The following is a 21,137-nucleotide window of genomic DNA, read 5'->3' on the forward strand; positions in this document are numbered from 1 at the left end:
AAGGTTAGGTTTGAGAGTTCCAGAAAACAAGCAAAAAAGGGGGAAATCATCTTACTTTCCATTCTTTTTTATTGAAAAATAAATAAATAAAATAACAAATAAATATTTTTAAATATTTGGAATATTGTGTTTTATTCAAAATAAAACAAATGTGGAACAGCAATCTTGGGCTTGCAATGTCAAAATCAAAATAAAGATACAGATACAGATAATCAGAGTTAGAAGGGGCTTTGTAGGTCATCTAGTCCAGCCCCCCACCCAAGCAGGAGACCCTACACCATTTCTGAAAAATGGCAGCCCAATCTCTTCTTGAAAGTCTCAACTGATGGCGCTCCCACAACTTCCGAGGGCAAGCTGTTCCATTGGTTGATTGTTCTGTCAGAAAGTTTCTCCTTGTTTCCAGGTTAAATCTCTCCTTGTTCAGTTTCCATCCATTATTCCTCGTCTAGCCTGCAGGAGCTTTAGAAAATAGCTTGACCCCTTCCTCCCTGTGGCAGCCCCTCAAATATTGGAAGATCGCTATCATGTGTCCCCTGGTCCTTCTCTTTACTAGACTAGCCAAGCCCAGTTCCTGCAACTGTTCGTTGTATGTTTTAGCCTCCAGTCCCCTATCAAGGAAGAAGCTAGTAGCAAAAATGAAAATAAATTGGCAATTATTCTTCCACCTCTTCAAACTTATAGAAAGTGTTGGTATTCTTTTATGAGTAATTCATACCAGTGGTAGGCTGCTGGTGGTTCAGACCGGTTCTACAGGACCGGTAGTTCTAATGATCAGCTGGCCCCACCCACCCCCGCCCTATCCTGTGCTATATTTCTGTTTTTTTAAGCTCAGCTGATTCGCGCGGTATAGTGGATTACTGCGCTTCAACTCTTCTACTTACCAGGGCCGCCCTAGAAGGTAAGCTGTAGAGATTCAAATTGGTGTTTTCTGAATGCTGCATGTGCAAAGTGCGCACTCACAAAACCAGTTGTTAAACCGGTTGCAGCCCACCACTGCTTCATACCTATGGTAGATGTAGCTATATTTACAAAGTGGCTGATGATAATGCTTTGCTGGGTTTTGCACTTTAGAACCCAATGGTTATCCTTACAATGTTGTAAAGTAATTGTCGGCTCTAGCAGTTGCCCTAATTAAATCAGTTGTCTTTCGAATTTGATGTTGTAAAGAGTCACATTCAATACTGCACAGTTACAGGATATTAGAAAGTACTAGGAAGCTAAAGGACTTTCCTGTTTTCTTTCTTATCTTCTTCATTGCTCTCAGGAGCTGTCTGGATGATCTGGATGATTTCCACTCCTAATGCAATTCAAAGAAATCCTCTACTTTATATGGCTGAATGACTTCCACATTTTTAAACCAAAGATATATATTTTGTATTAACTTTGTATGCTGCTGATGTAACAGCTACAACAAATAAATGCCTGTCCCAGCCTGTAATGTTTTTCACACTGAAACACAGTTGCTACAATATTCTCAATGCATGTTATGATCTAGAACAGTGATTGGCTCTCAACCTTTTCTTTACCATGGACCCCCTTTAAATACCTTTTGGGGCCATGGACAATTGCCATGGATCCTCAAGGCTTAACTCAAGATTTAAATCATAACATTTATTCAAGCCTTTGCGGATCCCCTGTGATTCCCAGTGTCTATGGACCACAGGTTGAGAACTACTGATCAATTCTGCCATTCCTCTGACAATTCCTGACTGATATGGAAAGAAACATTGTCCTACAAAACAGCTTTGAAAAGCGTGTTTGGGACATTTTCCTAAAAGTACATTAACAATATATGATTTATAACTTAATATGCGACCTTAGTCTATTTGTTGGTGTTTTGGGGATTAAAATGGCAATCTCCATGTTCAAGTGTGCAATTCTGAGGCTGCAGTATGCCCAAGGACTTATAGACCAGCAGATGCTAGTTTCTGGAGGTGAGATATATCTGCGCCTTATGCAGAAAGCATTTAGCTCTTATTCTCTTGTTGTCTCACTAGAAGACAGCAAGCTGGTTTTTATTTTTCCTTTTCAGGATACCAGACCTTTGTGGGTTATCTTTGTGTACCAGGATGGAAGGGAGGGGAGATATATGAGGTTAGCTGTATTGGCTGCATATCTCATGTCATTTTCCCCATCTGCCACTTGAGGAAAATGCTAACTATATTACTGCATTTGTTAAATTATTTTAGTAAAATAATTATGTGAATCACTAGATATTTAATAAACACTTATACCGTATATTATTTCATCCATAATTGCATATACTGATAAACTCAAGGTTGCACAAAGTCTTGAAAGCAATTTTATTACCAAAATTTGCCATTAAATTGTGATTTTAAAATACAAAGGCAAAATTATTAAATACAGGGGGAATAATGTTAATTGTATTTAACTACTTCAATCAAATTCAGTTAGTAATCTGCTTTGAGTTGTGATCCTAGTACACCACTTGCATGTTGTAGAAGTTTAGAACATTGGATTTCGACTGGAGACATTCATAGCCATGGAAGCTCTTTGTTTTGGCTAGTTAGTCAGTCTCAGAGCAGCCTATGATGCCATTCAATGGGATTGCCAAGTACATCACCTTGAGCTCCTGAAGAAAAAGTAAGATATAAATCTAATTAATTAATAAATGACCCACATATGGTTGTTGACCTGTATTTCCCTAAGTTATAAAATAGCAGTACTGTCTGTATCTTAATTTTCACATTAAGAATTAAATTTGGAACTGTCTGATTAAGTTCTTGTAGTCTAGTTTTAGTAAAATGTTGTAAAACTAGCTGATATAAAAAGTTGGCAGCATGGCAGTTTATTAATGTAACTTTTATAGAAAAAAGGAACTAAAGGAAACTTCCCCTCCATGAGAAAATAATTTATGAATAATAACCAAATAGTTGCAAAACAAAGTCCTAGGGACTGCATATAATAGGAATCAGCCTAGTATTACTGAAACTATAGATTATAATGTTGATAGAATTTTTTTTCATTTATTTACTGTGTTCCAATGTTTTGATAATTTATTTGGCTGACTTAAAGTGTTTCTAAATTAAGTATGAAAGAGGAGTAACAATCATATATAGTTTTCCAGATGTATACTACATTATAGAACAAGATGCATTGGTTGAGTATATTAAAATGTGCAGTCGTTTATTCATATAAAGATGTAGTTAATGGACCAGAATAAGAATAGTATTCTGAGAAAAGAGGACACACAATTCTGAGAGGAAAGCAAAAGAAAAAAATGAATTGTTTGTTAAAGCTAGAGGTAGTCTTTGATTTGTTCATTACTCATACAGTGACCTAAGTCATGATGGCGCTGAACAAATGGAATAACCATTTCCTAAATTCTATCAATTGCAGAAGAACCTTGGTCATGTGATCAAAATTTGAATGCTTCACAACCCAGCCATATTTATGATTGTAAAGGAACTCCAACCCCACCCTACCCCACTACCTATCTTTTTACCCCTGTCACCCTGCACTCAGCTACCTTTAGGTCACCTTCACTGTTTTTGAGATGTGCCTCTCCTGATTGCTGGGGCTGGCTTTAACTCTAACCCACTTTTTTCCACAATGCAAAGCCAGCTGCATCTCAGTCTGTCTGCCAAGCTGGACATGCCTCTTCAGCAACCGAACAGAGAGATGACAAAGATTTACTGAGATGGCAGAGCATAGGGCAACAGGTGTCTTGGAGTGCAGGATATCTGGGACTGTGTTCAGGCTGTGTATTTCTGGGGCTGCTTCCTGCCCTATAAGGCAGGGTGCAGGATAGCCAAAAGGACACAGGTGTGTGTGTGTGTGTGTGTGTGTAGGGAGAGATGGATGGGGAAAATTGGAAGCAGTCCTTACCTTACTGAGGCACAGAGCTAAATGTAGTTCCAGCCTTCCAGTTCAAAACAATCTTGTAGGTAGAGGTGAATTTTAATCTATATGAGGAGTGTTAACAGAGCATTTATATAAAAATAAGGATAGATGTTATAAAATATTTTACTTAGGTTTTAATTTGTGTTGTAAAAATTACCTTTGTGAACAGGACACATTTTACACTCTCCCAATATGCTTTTATATAACCTTTATAGGCTTGTAGAAGACATGAATAAGAAAGGATGCCTGAAAATCCTTCAGTTGTATTTTTTTTCTCAGTCAATTGAATAGCTATAAATGTTCTGCTTGTGTAGCACAAGAAATTTATACTGTCCATATACTGTACAAAGAATACAAACTGTTATGCCAAAGGGCTATTATACGCCTTTGTGGTATACCTTATAGCAGTGTTAGCGAACCTTTAAAGCACCATGTGCCAAAATGGGAGCGCATTGGCGTGGGGGAGCGCCAAAAACTGGAAGAGCAGCTCCCTGGCACACATGTGCACCCCAGGAAGCTGAGCTTCCAGTTTCTGCGTGCGCCCTTCTCCAGCCACCTGCTTTTCCGGTTTCCAGTGCTCCTGCACTCATGCAGACCAGCTGGGTGGCGCACATGTGTGCCGGAACCCAAAAGAGCACAAGACGACAGCTGGTGTGCCCAGAGAGATGGCTCTGTGTGCCATTTCTGGCACATGTGCCATAGGTTCACCATCATGGCCTTCTAGCATTGTTGTTTTCCACAAATATAGCACCCAGACATAAACTGAGCAGTGTAATATATGCAGTACAGTGCAGTGAGACATGTATTGTCCATTGGAGAATCAAAGCAATCACTTCACAAATGCATAGTACAGCATAGGAGAATAAATGCATCAGGACAAGATTTAGCAGTCCATCTGCATTTGAAAGACAAAAATCCACATTCTGGACAGGGCCACTAGTTTGAAAGAGGGTTAAAGAGGCCATCTACTTGAATTGAACAAACCTCTCTCACCAGAGGGGAGAGATATGACATTATCTATCTCCTGGTTACAACACAGTCCTTTCAGCAGTTCCAAAAAGGTTCCATGTCCATTTGCACTATTCGGATGACTCTGAGAGCACAGATAAACCTCCAAGTGGCTTCAACCAGTCTCAGAAAGAGTGCTAGACCAGATGTCTGCAAGGAATATAAATCTTTCCATCCTCCGCCATTCAGTCAGAAGTGAAGAAACTTTTTGGATGAGACGCAAAAGGAAAAACAAAATCCAGTTGTCTTTTGAAAAAGCACATTTAAGACAGACTGTTTCTACTACAAGTATCTTATTACTATTGCTACTGCACTACTTATACAGCTGTATTTTATTTTTACACACCCTGGTCTATCTTTAAATACTCTCCCTAATTCTTTTCTAGGATTTCTTTTATTCCTAATTTCTACTTTATTAAAGGCAGCAGGTAAAGCACTGACACCTTCTAAATGCTGGGCTTGGCTGTGCCTCTTCTATTTTTCCCAACCCTTCTTTGTCTGTGAAGAAAACACCTTTTATTTAGCATCTTTGTTTCTCTGTTGTTGAGTTACAAAAGCCCACGTATCTCCTCCCCCACCTGTTTCAAACTTAAGCCTTTTATAAGCAATTCTGCTGTGCTGCCACTGGGGAGAAGGCTCAGATAAGTGGGATAAAAGACAACACAGGTGCCTGCAATTTTCCCAGCAGCCTGTTCTTCCACACTGTCTACCTATCTCAGCAGAAAATAAGTTAGCATCTATAGCTTCTGGATAATTTGCAGTAGATCAAGAAAAGACTGTAGATCCCTAATATTTTTATGAGTGGCATATTTCTTATCCCTCTCCACATAGTTAGGATTCTGAAATGAAGAATTCAGTGGTAGAAAATTATGTAGAAGACATTGACCCCAGTGGAGAACGAAAAGACAATCCTGAAACAGCAAGGCTCAAGTGTATCTTGTTTGTCTAGAGCAGGGTGTCAAACTCATAGCCCATGGGCTAGGTATGTGATGCACAGGCCACGCCCAGTTTAGCAAAGGGTGGAAAACTCACAATACGTCACATGACAAGACCTTGACACTCCTGGTTTAGGCCATTCCCTTGCTCTAGTTCACAGGTGTCAAACTCACCATATCATGTTGCCATCACGGAGCTGGGGTGGGCGTGGCCTGCATGTGACACATCCAGCCCGCAGGCTCCCAGTTTGACACCCCTGCTCTAGTTGATGAGTGTGGCTGATATTAGTAAAAAAAAAAAAAGCACAGCTGGTTCTGTAGATAATTTAATTCAATTAAGAGTGAAACTTCTTTCTGTGTAAGTAAGTCAATTTCTTTCTGTCTTAAAAAAATAGAAAATACAAAGCACGTTACTGCTTTTTAGCTTTTTAGGATAGCATGTTATCAAACTTGCTCTAAAGAATTCATCAATATGTCAAGCTAGCCACTTATAAGCAGTACTGCACACAAGGTATGCTAACCATTATTAAGCTAAATTGTATGGTCTGATTGATAGAGGTCACCGGTAAAAAGTAGTAACCTGTCAACTTGCTTAAGCTGGCAACAGTTCAAGCACGACAGACTTACCTTTGATTTAAACAAATTTGAGAAATATGTAAAGTTTGGGAAGCAGTTTTCCACTGATTTGATAAAAGAAACCACAAAATGCTGCAGCGCAGGTGTTGAAAATGTTTGAAAGCTGATTGAGGGAAGCAGATGGCTTTAGTCAGTGGCATCCAGCCAAAAGAGCAGGTGCTGGTCATGTGATCACTGGTTACCAGGGTAATCTGATTGCTCTTGGCGTGCAGATGAAAGAAAAGGGGCCCTGCATTCAGCTGTAGCATTGTATAATTTGTGGCAGTTAGAGCGGAAATAAATGCTGGAAATGGAGCCTCATAGTAGGGGAAGCTACTGTCCATGTAGTATATATACTGGCATGGTTGGAAACAGAACAGTTGTGAAGATTCATTTTGAAGAAAATGATTGTCTTCTGACTCTTAACACATACAAACCAACATTTTGGAAGACAAAATAATGGAATAGAATGATTCTACATAAGCTTCTTTAGAAATCTATTTGTATGACTTAAACAAAAAATGTCAAATGAAAACATTTAACTCAGTAAATTATCCAATCTCTCCTGCCTTACTTCTTTCTTGGATTCTGAATATCATGAATACATTTCACAAAAGTACATGTACTATTTCTAGGAATTTGACAACATCTGATGGAATTCTGTGAAATTGTGTATGTTTTCATGCATATTTGTCATTAAAGTAAGCTCAGCTGAATATTCATAATTTTGTCTTTAAATAACATGGATACCTTACATTCAAATGTATTAATTTTTGCTTCATCTCTCACAGGAATATTTTTCAGAAATTGCGATTTATGCCCTGAACACAATATTAAACTCAATAGATTTAACATTCCCATATGTTTACTGTCATTATTCTTGGTAATATGAAGGCATTATGAAAACTCAGTGTTCTACTTGTATGGTTTTGGAAGTGCCTAAATTTTATTTACTAGGGACCAGGTTTTACTTTTTTTATGTAAGTTCATTATTTCTATCCATGCCCCATTTAATACTGACTTATGCAGTATTGGGATATCCATCCTAGAAAGGAGAATTCTAAAGGAAGAGAATACAGGATCAATGTAGATGTACATGCATGCTGCTTAAGATAACATGTCAATATTTGTCCTTCAATTACTCTTCTCAATTTGTTTTATTGTGTATACTTTATTAACATTTACAACAAACTGACACTTTGTATTTATGTTGGTTATATACATATTGCAATTAAATGAGCCTAATATTAGGATTTATAAAATAATACTTAAAAATTTAATTAGATTGAGGAAATTTAAGCAGCTGTAATAGTTTCTGGAAATTTTCATTTCAGAATAGGAAAAGATTTGTATATGCAATATTGATTAAAGGTATTTCTATTTCAGTAACAAAAAAGCAGAATCGGAATCTAGTGCAGTGAAGAAAAAAGTCAACAAGGGAAAGGAAGGTTCTGAAAACTCAGATGTGGAAAAAACACCACTAGGATCACCACATCCTGAAGAAGAAGATGATGCAGGAATTCAGGTACTTCCATTGGTCATTTGTTCATACCTGATTGTTGAGCACTATGGCCTCATTCAGATATAGTGCTATTCTGTGATTTAGTTTTACAAGAAACAAAAGCACACCCCTTTAAATGTATGTATTTATGTATGTATGTATTTATGTATGTATGTATGTTTGTATGTATATGTTTTTTTATGTTTTTGCGGGTATTTATATGTATGGTAATTAGGTTTCTTTGGGTATTTTCCCACGTCTTAATAGTTGTGCTTTTAAAGTTATAGCGACGTTTTGGCAGAATTTCATCTGCCATCCTCAGGCTTGTGTATTGGGTTCTTTTTAATTTTGTGTGTCAGGCTTGGCAGCTGTTTTTTGTTTAGTACCTAAATACCATACATACACACATATATGTATGATATATGTGTGTGTGTCTGTGTCTGTGTATATGTATGTATGTGTATATATAGTGAGAAATTTGGAAATGTCCATTTGCTGTCAAGATAATCATGCTTCATTTTCTTTGAATTGTACAGTGTTCTATCATGAATGAGTTCCTTGAAGTAATTATGATGATAACTTTTTTCAATTCATTGCAATTGAGTTTAATGAAAGATTAGGTTTGGAACATTCTGGTAAATCATTGTTAATAAAAAATAGAAACTGAAGTCCTGCTGGAATAGGAGATGGGAAACAAATAGTGTAGATATATATGCCAAAAGACTGGTTTTGGGTTTTTGGTGTCTTCAGGCCCACGTTGACTCTGCCTTGCCTGGACAAGTCCAGGCAAGTGTTCTTGGCAAGGTTTTTTTTTTGAAGTCCTTCCTCAATTGAGAGAAAGTAACTGGCCCACAGTCACCCAGATAGCTTTGTGTCCAAGGCAAGAGTACAACTTATAGTCACTTGGTTTTTATCCACTAAACTGGCTCTCATGATTCATTATTACTATTCGTATTATTAGTAGATCACTGCAACTAATACAACAGAGCTTCTGCTACTCAGAAGCCAGAATTCCTGACCTAAATTGGCATGCTATAATGATTAGCATATGAATGTGTGCAGTCTATTTTTTCAACCTTATTGTGTGAATGGAAAACTAGAGAATCCATTCTTTTGAACTGTGGATCTTCTTGCTCCTAAACAATCTCAGTTTGTAAGCTTGCAATTTTATTATCCTTGCTTGGACATTAATACATTATGATCATAGTTAAAAAGTCACAGAAAGCTAATGGTTCAGGTAAGTTAAGAAAGTTGAACCTAGCCATATCACATGATCTTATATTAAAAATTATAAAGACTTAAAACTCCTGAAAAAGTATCAGTCTGGCTTCCTATTGTATTATTTGTATTCAGGCAGGTTTTAAAATGTAGATTGATTTTATTGCTGATAGGATTTAATCTGATGCTTATTCTTATTTATGAATTTTTAAATCATAGCTTTAATTGAGTTGGATTTTATTTACAAGTACACCTACTGACATATACATTAGCTATTCCATTTCATAGTAAGAAGTGTTATATAAAATGTAGAAAAAGAGTAAATAATGAAAAAAAGGATTTGAAGAAGAAAATAAAATAAAATCTAAATAGAGTTTTTAGCAGTGCAATTTTCTCTCTCTCCTTATACCTTTCTATCATTATGACCTCGTCTTGTTTCCATCATATCCCTATATCATATTTTGTTGTTTTACAATCTCTTTTTTGACAATCTCATTAGCTTTATCCAATCACAACTTTTTCATTGTTTCTTCATATGATTGTTTTGGAATTTGATCTTCTTTTATTTTCTTTATATGACTAAACATTTTGTCTAGGTTATTCAAGTTTTGTATTAATTCAACATCTATTCATTCTTAACCTTATTTTATCAGAAAATACTTTTTAAGGACCTCATTCCTTCTCCATTCAAGTTTTATGTTTCTTCCAATATACTCAACTCTGAAGTCCACTTAAGTGGATAGAATCATACATGTTCTGTCTCACCTTTCTTCTTTCCCAAAAGATGAAAGAGTACAAACTCACACAAACACAGGCGGGCAGGCTGGCTCGGACTTCACAGAGTTAATTCTTTGGAACAGATAACGTCCTTGGCATTCCAACACGCTCTGTCTGCCAAGTCCGAACTGATAACAAGTAAAAAGCTACTTACAGAAAATTACAAGGCAGTGCACAAAAATCATTCCCAAAGAAAACCTGAAGTAAGATCAAACTTTGTCCCATACAAAGTTCCAGCCGACAACACACCCACTTTTATCCCCTGTGGGGTGTGGCTCAATGACTCAGCTCACTCTCTGACCCTCCCATGCCTCCTACATTGCTGCTCACGTTTCTCCCTAACGACGCTGCCTAGGATCAAGCCAACATTCTTCCTCTTGACTCTCTGTCAGGGGCTGCTCCGATATGCCTTCCTCCTGTTCCTCTCGGTTGTCTCATGAAACCTGAAGCATTATCAGGGAGGAAGGCATTGCCAGAGAGGAAGGTCCTGGGGAGGAAGGCATTCCCAGTTCCTCCTCCTCATCTTCCAAGTCCTCTTCCTCTAGCAGCACAGGCTCGGGAATCGGAGCCACAACACATACATATATATTCAAACAAGTTATTTTTCACAATAGCAATAGACTTATAAAAAGCTTCACGGTGCTTTATAGCCCTCTCTACACAGTTTTACAGAGACATCATATTGCCCCCAACAATCTGGGTCCTCATTTTACCGACCTCAGAAGGATGGAAGGCTGAGTCAACTGCTGGCAGTCAGCAGAAGTAGCCTGTAGTACTGCATTCTAACCACTGCACCACCACGCACCACAATGATCACATTCTATCCCATTACTATTTTAGTAGCATTTATACATCTTAAAATTCTCTAACAATTTTCTCATCTTAAGTAACCTGCCAAACTACAAAAATTAATCTACTTTTTTATTTTGTTGTTTTTACGTATAACTTTCCATTTATTCACAGTTTCTCCTATCAGGCACTGCTATCTAGATTGTCAATATATTTATTTTCAGATCCATATTCCTTATTGCATATACAGTTTAGCATTTGTTTCAATTATTCAGGTTCTTAGCCAAGAGCATAGCATTGTCAGCATACAAAAGTATCTATACATTGATATCTCCACTTCTAATACCACCACAAATATCCCTTATATGTTTAATTCATAAATATTTCTCCCATGAGCTGTTCAGAGCATCCAGAAGTGGGAGGTGATTCAGTCTCTTCTGGAAAGGCTGGGCTTAAAACTCCGGGATGCTCCTCCTCCTCCACGGGACACCTCCCCAGCGTCCCCCGTTTTAGCTCAGCCTTCATGGTAAGAGGTTGTGCACTCCCTGACTGGAACGGTTTTCTGATTCAGCTAGTCAAAATTCAGGTTTGCTCTTGGGTTAATTCAGCTTGTAAATTTTTCCCCAATTAATTTGGCGATTTCAAGGGTTGTAGCTCTATTAGGTCATCCCCCGATCAGTTTGAGAGCAGTTCTTTGTGGCTGGCAGAGACGGCCGCTTCAGGCAATTAGCTTATCTAATCCCCCGATCATCTTATCTCTGCGATCTTGGCGGAGTGCTTGCAGCCACGGCTCACTTCTCCTTGCTGTTTCGACTGACAGGGTCATTTATCTGACAATTTAGAGAGTGAGCAGCAGCGGCTCGTTAAACTGCTCAGGCAATTAACATCGGAGATTCTGCCTTCCCGCCATTTTCAACGGCTGGCTTCAGGTTTGCGCCTAAATGTCACAGGCGCCATTACCACTGGTTTCCCTTCTTGGGGACCGGAGCAAGTACCTTCCCACTCCACTTCCCTGGCATTATTTCTCTTTTATCTTGCTGACGTTGGATAAGCAGGCTAGTCCTTAAACAGGAATTTTTTCCTTTTGCAATTGCTTTTGGATCATTACATTGGAGTGAAGCCGCAAGTGCCATTTCAAACAGCGGGACATTTTTGACAGGAAAGGATCCATCCAGGCCCTGTATAGCTGGTTTCCCTTGTTGGGGACCAGGGATCCAGAATATTTCTTGTTTGGAGCGCTTGGGGGTTTCCCTTGTGGGGACCCTTAGATACTGTTTCCCATATACACATTTTTTTACATGTAGATATAGGCACGTATATAAACATGTATGTATGTATGTATGTATGTATGTATGTATATGTATGTGTGTGTGTATATATATATGTGTGTGTATATGGATAGATATATATAGACTTACACTCCTGGAGAAGCGTTCTACTTTCAACCACAGGGGTAGGCATCGCCCCTAAGTACAAATAATAATAACAATAATAATTAAAACAAAATAAAGTTAGAGCACGAGAATCAGTCCTCCACAATGGAACGTGACAATGTCTTCCGCTCCAAGACAAATAAGTCCCGAGATAAGTCAATGGGCCCCTAAAAGACCTCTAAGGCGGTAGATAAGGATGCCCATAGACGGCACCAAGCCTTGGAAAGGCAGCTGCAGAAACAGGCCAGGGAGGCGGACAAGATGGCTATGACACAACAATTGGAGCAGGGCCCAAGTACATTGTTGGGCCCTTGGACTTATCCACCCAGCCCAGACAGGCTATTTCTGGACAGCCTCCCATAGGCATATCTCCTCCAATGAGCACTGCCCAGCAAATCCCAGAGGCAACCTTCACCCCTACGGCCGCCGGTTTAAGACAGGAGGAGGGATTACCTGAGACTATTCCCATTGAAATGAGGCAATGGATGGAGATGGCCATACAAAAGGGCATTGCGGCTGGAGTTCAGCAATCCATCCGGACCAGACACTTTTCGGCTACTTCGGAAGCGGGATCCCTGTCTGCTCGATCCTTTGCGCATATGGGACATCATCAAACTCAGGTATTCCCCAATATTCCTGACATACCAGTCCAGGGTCTTCAGGAGGAGGTGGAATTAGATGACCAGGATGTTCCCATGGAGGTGGGGTCGATCCATCAGATGGACTTGGGGTTGTCAGAGGCTGACCCACTAGAACGAGGAATGTCGGATGACGAAGGCCTCATTCCGGACCAACTTACCTTTTCTGGCCTTTTTCGTCCGCACCTCTTTAAATCTTTACTGTTCAAAGCAAAGAACACTGCTAAACTAGGCACATCAAGCCCTCATCCATTGTCAACAGGGTCTCAGGATGAATTCGAGGATCTGATATTCTCACAACCGGCTAATGAGGCAGAAACTATTCCTGTCCCTCGTATATTTGCTGAATTAGTACAAAATCAGTGGGCATCAGCAGCATCCTACCCAGCCCCAACAGGGTACGATAAACAATATTAAAATTTGGCACCAGAGTTTTCAAATTTTCTCAAAACGCCGGAGGTGGATGAGCACTGGCCTCTTCAACCTTTCCCAACGAGGCCGAGGAAGCCCTGAGACCAGAGGAAAAGAGAGCAGAGTTGGCACTCTGTAGGGCTCATGTTTCTGATGCCTGGGCTATTAGGGCAGCTACAGCTGCGTCCTTTTTTACACGGTCCTCCCTATGATGGCTCTTCCACTTGAGGGATATATTGCCGGCGTCAAATGTCAGAGCCCACCAGGACATTGCTAAGATTATTGCAGTGGCAGAATTCTCCCCCGACGCCACATTTAATGCAGTCAAATTCTCATCTAGAACCATAGCATCTCACGTATCAGCACGGAGACTGCTATGGCTCAGACATTGGCAGGCGGATACCAAGCATAAATGGAAGCTGGCATCAGCCCCAATATCGGGGGATAAATTATTTGGCAGTGTCTTGGAGCCCCTGCTTATTGAGATTAGAAACAAGAAAAAAGTGCTTCCCCCTCTTTTTCGGAGGTCTGAAAACAGAAGGCCCCAGTCGTTTTGAAGGGGCTCCTTTTGGCCCTACTATCAAGGCCCATACGTTCTCAGATCGCAGAGAACATCAGGCTACAGGCCCAGTTTTAGACAGGATAGGTCGGAATCTTCTGATAGAGGTCAGCGGGGAGGCCAAACAGAAGAAACCCCAGAGGTACCTGAGGCTGATTTTTTCATCTCAAGTGAGTCCTTGACAGCAGCTCCCATTGGAGGGCGGCTAAAATTGTTTGCTGATCAATGGGACATCTCCACCTCTGATGCGTGGGTCAGGGACTCTGTTAGGTTTGATTTGGCGCTAGAGTTTCAATCCTCCCCCCCCTGAACTTTTTCAATAGGAGCCCTAGGTCCATGGACCTCATTAAGAGAGCGTTATGCAGGAGGCTATCAATCATCTTCTGCATATTCGGGTCATTAGAAAGATCCCATCTGAACAACGGGGTCAAGGCTGTTACTCTCTATTGTTTGTGGGCCCAAAGAGTTCGGGGGGATGGAGGGCAATTCTGGACCTCAAAGGTCTGAACAGATCATTGGTTTATCGAAAATTCAAGATGACTACTCTCCAGTCCATTCTGCTCAGCATCAGAGAGAACGATGTCCCGACCTCTATAGATCTGACAGAGGCTTATCTACATATACCAATTAGACCTGCTCACTACAAATATCTTAGATTTTGCTATTGTGATCAGCACTACAAATATATCGCTCTACCATTTGGTCTGGCTTCAGCCCCTAGGACTTTTACCAAGGTCCTAGCGGCTTTGGCTGCCTCCCTCAGGATAAAATCTATTCTTTTACAATGTTATCTGGATGATATTTTAATTTTGTCATCTTCCAGACATCAAGCAAATTTGGATACCAAGATTACTCTGGAGACCTTTCAAGGTCACGATTTTTCCATAAATTGGGATAAAAGCCATTTGATCCCTTCAACTAGGTTAGTTCATTTAGGGGCAGTGATAGATACTGTGGAGGGCAAGGTTTCTCTCTTAGGACAGGTTGAATAGTATCCGGTCTTTGGCCAGAGAGATCAGAGCCTTAAAGAGGGTTTCCCTGGCAGTTCTGTCTCAACTGTTAGGGAAACTGATTTCTTGTATTTCCATTGTGCCTTGGGCTCGATTCCATTCTAGAGATCTGCAATGGTTCCTGCTACCTTTCCAGCGATCCGGAAGAGCCACTTCCAACGTCCGGATAAAGGTACCAGACAATGTTCTCCGATCACTCCGCTGTTGGTCCGAAAACACGATAAACAAGGGGTGTCCTTTTAAGGAACCTTGCAGGGCAATGATCACAACCGATGCCAGCCTGGTAGGATGGGGAGCTCACTTCCAATCCCACACTGCACAGGGAAGTTGGACTATTTCCAAACAATCACAAAGCATCAACCTGGTGGAGCTGCGAGCAGTTCATTTGGCATTACACAGTTTTCTACCCCTTTTCCAATCACGCCAGGTTCTGGTCTTGACAGACAATATCACAACCAAGGCCCACGTAAACAGACAGGGGGGTACCCTCTCCAAACTTCTGATGCTGGAGACGGCCAGGTTGTTCAAGTGGGCCGAGGCCAATCTGTTTTCGCTCACAGCAGAGCACATAGCAGGGGCCTTAAACACACAAGCAGACTGGCTCAGCAGGGCCACGATAGATCGGACAGAGTGGTGCCTACACCCGTCTTTCTTCCAGGAAGCAGTGCGGAGGTTTGGGCAACCAGTGATCAATCTATTTGCCTCTCCCCTCAACGCTCAACTACCCCGGTATATTTCAAGGTACCCGACTCAGGGGGCAGAGGCCGTCAACGCCTTGCGATGTCAGTGGCCTCCTGGACTTCTATATGCGTTTCCTCCACTCCCTGTAATACCCAGGTTGATCCAGAAGTTATTGGAGGAATGAGCAGAATTGATACTGGTTGCCCCTTACTGGCCCAGGCGAACATGGTTCGCGGACTTACAGGACTTACCTGTCGAGAGAACTACCTTGGAAAATTCCACTGTGAAGGGTTTCCCTCTCGCAAGGGCCAGTACTTCACCTAGACTCACAATGGCTCAGCCTAGCCGTATGGAGGTTGAGCGGAGCCATTTAAGGACCCAACAAATTTCAGAGGATGACATTGCCACCATGCAAGCATCCAGATGGTCCTCAACAAATCGTATATATGAGGCCACGTGGTCCGCTTTCTGTCGCTGGTGCCGGGCCTCTAATAGATGTCCATAAAGTTTTTTAATTACCTTTTCATCAGTACCCATCAAAATTTTATCTAAATCAGTCAACTTGTCGTAAATACCTTCTGCCTTAGAGTCTTTATCAAACCTAGATTGTATTTGCAAATATGAAAACCAATTCATTTTTATACCTTGTTCTTCCAACGCTTGTATAGATTTAAGTTCACCCTTTTCATTCAATATCTCCCCATATCTAACTGTTTGTTCTTTTTTATATATTATTGGATAAGAAAAAGCTTCAATAGTTGATATCCATGTTGGAATTTTTAAGTAGTATTGTCTTTTTATCTTCTCCCAGTTCAAAAACAATGCCTCACGAATATGTCTTCAGAAATACCCCTGTGTTTTAGTTCCCTTATACCAGAGAAAGGCATGCCATCCCAGCAGCAAGTCAGGGCCTTCTAAAGTCAATAATCTACTGTTCCTTAGTGTTATCCACTAAGTGTTATCCTTAGTGTTACCCACATCAAACTTGTCGCCTGGTAATATAGCTCCCAATTGGGCAAGGCAAATCCTCCTCTTATTCTTGCATCTTGTAACAGTTTTAATTTTATTCTTGCTTTTTTATCCTGCCAAATATATTTCAACACAGTTCTATTTAAATCTTCAAAAAAACTCTCTCCCTAATCGAATAGGAGTTGTCTGGAATAAATATAAAACTCTAGGCAATATATTCATCTAAATTGTGGATATTCTCCCAATCAATGACAGTTGCAATTTTTCCCATTTCATCAAATCTGTCGCAATCTGCTATTTGAGTTTAAACATAGTTGTCTTCCTTCAGCATACTACATCTTGGTGTAATATGAATCCCTAAATATTTAACCTTGTTCATGACCTGTATTTTTAAAATTTCTTCCAACTCTTTCTTTTGTCTTGCTAACATATTCTTTGTTAATATCTTTGTTTTGTCTTTGTTCATTCTCAAACGTGCTACTTTTCCATATTCTTCTATTTTTTCTATTAATTTGGGTGCTGTTTCCAATGGGTCTTCTAATATAAATACCAGGTCATCTGCAAAAGCTTGTAATTTATACTCCTCCTTTTTAATTTTCATTCCTTTTATTTCTTTTTCTTCTCTGATATTCCTATTCAAGACTTCCAATGTTAACACAAACAGCAGAGGCAACAATGGACAGCCTTGCCTTGACCCTTTTCTTATATCTATGGATTCTGTTAATTCTCCATTCACCATCACCTTTGCAGTTTGTTCATGATATATTGTTTCAATGACTTGGATAAATTTCTTACCAAAGCCCATTTGTATCAATTGCAGTAAAATAAATTGCCAACTCACATTGTCAAAGTTTTTTTGAGCATCTAGAAACATCAAGGCCATTTGCTTCTCAAGATGTGCTTCATAATATTCCAGAGGATCCAAAATGATTCTCACATTGTCTTTGATTTGTCTCTTTGGCAGAAATCTATTTTGATCAGTATGAATAAAATTATTTAAGTATCTTTTTAGTCTTTCTGCCAAAATTGAAGCAAAGATTTTATAGTCTGAGTTCAACAAAGATATAGGTCTATAATTTTTAACTTGCTGTAGGTCTGTACCTTCCTTCGGTAGAAGTGTAATGTATGCTTCTGACCATGTTTTTGGTATTCTTTTCTTTAACATAACTTCATTCATAACTTCTAAAAGATGAAAATTCTATATTTCCTGAAAAGTCTTGTAAAATCCTGCTGGCAAACCATCTGGACCTGGTGCTTTCCCAGCATTCTGGGTTTTTTAAGGCTTTTGTTAATTCCATCATTGTTATACTTCCTTCTAACATTGTTTCAATGTTTTTGAGTATCTGAGGTAAGTTCTCTTTCTGAAGATATTGTTTAACTTTTTCTTCTTGAATATTCTCTTGAAAGTACAGTTTTCCGTAGTAGTCTTGTATACTTTTTTCCTTCTCCTTGTTTCCCTAGCAAACCTGTCCTTCTTTATTTATCAATTGACTAATTCTTCTTGCTTCTCATACCTTTCTCAGTTTATAAGCTAGCCATCTGCTTGGTTTATTTGTATCTTCAAAGTAATTCTGTTTTAGCATTTTTAATTTTTTGTGCTAATTGCTCTTTTTCCATTAGTCCCATTTTATGTTTAATTATATCCATTTTATTTTTAATGTCTTTTTTGTGGGAACATCTGTAAATCTTTTTTCAGTGTTTTATAGTCATCCACTAATGTCTTAAATGTCTTTTTCTGTTTTATGTTTCTTCTCATAGTATAATCTGTTATCAAGCCTCCTGTGTAGGCCTTCATCGTGTCCCAGAGATTCTGTAAAGATGTATCCTCTTTTCTATTTTCTTTGAAGAAGAAAACAAGTTCTTTCTCTATTTTCTGTTTAAAGTCTTTTTCTATCAGTATCATATTATTTAAAGTCCATCTAGATCTCCTCCTGTGTCTTCCAAATAACTGACACTGGATTATGATCTGCCCAAGTGCTTGTTTCTATTTCAACCTGTCGTACATTAGTCAATAATTCTGCTGACATCCATATCATATCTATTCTAGACCAGGATGTGTGCCTGTTTGAATAAAAAGTATATTGCTTACTTTCCGCATTTCTCTCTCCCCATGCATCTTTTAAATTAAATTCTTCGGTTATTCGAAGGAAGGATTTTGGTAGTATCTTTCTAACTTTCTTTGTTGTTTTCTGGGTTTTATAGTCCAACCGGTCGTTAATTATTCCATTAAAATCTCCCATCATACAAATATTAACATACTCCAGTTCAATTATTTTTGTATGTAATTTTCTATAGAATTCTTCTTGTTTATCATTCGGGGCATAAATTGCAATTAAAAGTGTTTTAACGCTGTTATCCGTTATTTCCACCATCAAAATCCTTCCATCATTATCTGTGTAAATTAGTTCTGCCAAAATTGTTTCTTTAATATATAATACCACACCTCTTTTTTTAGATTGTGCCAGTGACGTAAATAATTTCCCTAGTTTTCCTTGTTTTAGTATATATTCATGTTGTTTTTTAATATGTACCTCTAGTAAGCAGATTATATCAAATTTTAATTTTTTTAATTTATGAAATACTTTCCTTCTTTTAGTAGCCAAATTAAGTCCATTTATGTTAATCGTAATCAATTTTCTTTCATCCATGTTAAGCTTTATAAGAGGGTTTTATTGCTCTAGTAGATCTCAATTCTCGTTGTTCTCTGGGTTCACTGTCTACTGCACCTTCTTTTTTTTACTTTTTCAATTACTGCTATACACTCCTCTTTGAACTCAATTAGTGACTCTTCCTTTCTTTCTTCTTCCTCCTTTTCTCTAAAGTATTCTAAGTAGAATAGCTCAGCTTTTCCAACTGTGTCAATTCTGTGTCTTTGTTCCTGCCAAGTGAACAAGAGGCCTTCTGGCATCAGCTATCTGTAGTTTACCCCTCTTTTAAGTAACTCTTTAGTCAAGAATAAATATTCTCTTCTCATCTCTCTTACTCTTCTTGGTACTATTTCAGCACCACAATTTCTTTATCTTTATATTTTAGTGTTTTCTCTCTTGCCACTTGGAGTATCTGTGTCTTAATAATCTTCTTAGTAAATCTAATGTGAACTTCTCTTGGTAATCTATTCCTCGTTGCATATCTTGTATAGACACAAAACACTTCGTCCATCCCATCCATCATCTTTTCCTTGGTTATTTCCAGTGCTTCTGCCAATATTTCTGCCATTATTTCAGAAAGATTTTCACCTTTTCCTTCTTCTATATTTTGAAATCTTAGATAAAATTCTGATTTGTCTATTTCCCATCCTAATGGTTCACATCTGCCCTTCTCGACATCGCTCAAATGAATATCAATATCTCCAATTTACTTATCTCTTTGTATATCATCTTCAATTTTTTTGAACCTGTCTTCATATTTCATCATCATCTGTTGAATATTTTCCACTTTTTCATCTGTCTTTTCAATTTTTTGCTCAATTTTCTGAATTCCCTGCATAATCATCTGTAATGTCACTTCCTTCTCTTTCTCTTTTTCCTGTTGTAATATTGTTTGTATAGATCATTGTCCTCCGGATGGTGAGAGAGTTGGTATTGAAGAAGCTGGGCTGTTGTCTTTCTACTCATCTTGTAATGCTTATCTGTAAAGAAATAGAGAGAAAAAAGAGGAAAAAAAGAAAAAAAACGAAGGCAAGCAATTGCCACTCCAAAGGAAAAAAGGAAAAAGAAAATCTTCAGGCACTTGTATACCTTAATCCAATTAGTTGCAATGGTAGATGTAAAAAGTAAAAAAAAAGAAAAAAAGAAAAAAAATTATATGTTCCTCTTAATAAACCAAAAGAAAACCAAAATAAAAGGTTTACATTCTAGTTCCTGGTTTAAAAAGTTAAGATCCAATTAAAGTGAAAAAAAGAGTCCCACTAGTGGGGGGGCAGGGGGTTTAGAAAGGGGGGCAAAAGGTAAAAAGCAATTCTAATATAAAACAAGCCTCTGCCGCCAAATATCCAAGGCTCTTTGATAAACCAACTCAGAATTTTTCAAGGTCACTTCAATCTTCTTTCTTTCAACTTCAACTCCAGACTCCAGCTATCTGTACAAATGAGCACCTGAATAAACAAACCGCCATGCTCATCTTTATCTTTTCCAATACATAGCTTGGAGTCTTTAACTGTAACACAAGCTAGTGAGAGAGAGAAAAGAAACAGTGTATCCAAGCCTCTGGGCGGCAGTGCTACTTATTTTCCTTCACTTTCACTTCCCCCTCCTCAACCAGAAACTAAAAAAAAAGTAGTCTTTTCCCTTTTTTTTTTAAAGGAGAAAAATAAATCTTAGTCAAAAAGGGATTTTCAAAAGGGTTGTTTAAAAAAGGGAGAAAGAAATACAAACACAAATAAAAAAATTAAAAAGTACCAGTCCAGCTTAAACAACTTTGCCAAATTCAAAGTTGCAATAAAAAGGGAAAAAAGAAAAAAACGTTCACTTTGACAATTAATCACACCACTTAAATTCTTTTCTCTTCACTTTTAGTCCACTTTAATTTTTTCAGATTGTTCTCTCCAAGAAATAATGAGTAAAAGTTCATCTCACCAAACTGACACACTTTCTTTCCAATCTCTTCCGCTCCGGAGCTGTCCCAGCTTCAGCAGCTTGGAAGGCTGCCTCTCTGCTGCCGGCAAAAAGGCCTTTTCCTGGATCAACCAGGGACTTTGCAATGTCCCTGGGATCGACAGGATGTGCCCTCC

General features: G+C 38.8%; 1 protein-coding gene and 1 long non-coding RNA gene across 5 annotated transcripts in view; one reads left to right on the top strand and one right to left on the bottom strand.

The window, feature by feature from the left end:
- Positions 1-21,137, top strand: part of CHD7 (chromodomain helicase DNA binding protein 7) — a 197,896-nt gene that overhangs the window by 116,177 nt on the left and 60,582 nt on the right. For all 4 annotated transcript variants that reach the window (XM_087931282.1, XM_087931281.1, XM_087931283.1 and 1 more), the window contains exon 5: positions 7,809-7,947. In XM_087931282.1, the coding sequence (XP_087787408.1) occupies positions 7,809-7,947 (139 nt within the window). The remainder of the gene's footprint in view (positions 1-7,808; positions 7,948-21,137) is intronic.
- Positions 2,346-6,555, bottom strand: LOC148126390 (uncharacterized). The gene is made up of 3 exons (XR_015743212.1): positions 6,435-6,555; positions 3,850-3,926; positions 2,346-2,593 (listed from the first exon to the last, which is right to left on the bottom strand). It is a non-coding gene; the product is annotated as an uncharacterized LOC148126390 (long non-coding RNA).

Source organism: Pseudonaja textilis, chromosome 3, assembly GCF_049901715.1.
Source record: "Pseudonaja textilis isolate UNSWEBS1 chromosome 3, rPseTex1.2, whole genome shotgun sequence".
Taxonomy (NCBI): domain Eukaryota; kingdom Metazoa; phylum Chordata; class Lepidosauria; order Squamata; family Elapidae; genus Pseudonaja; species Pseudonaja textilis.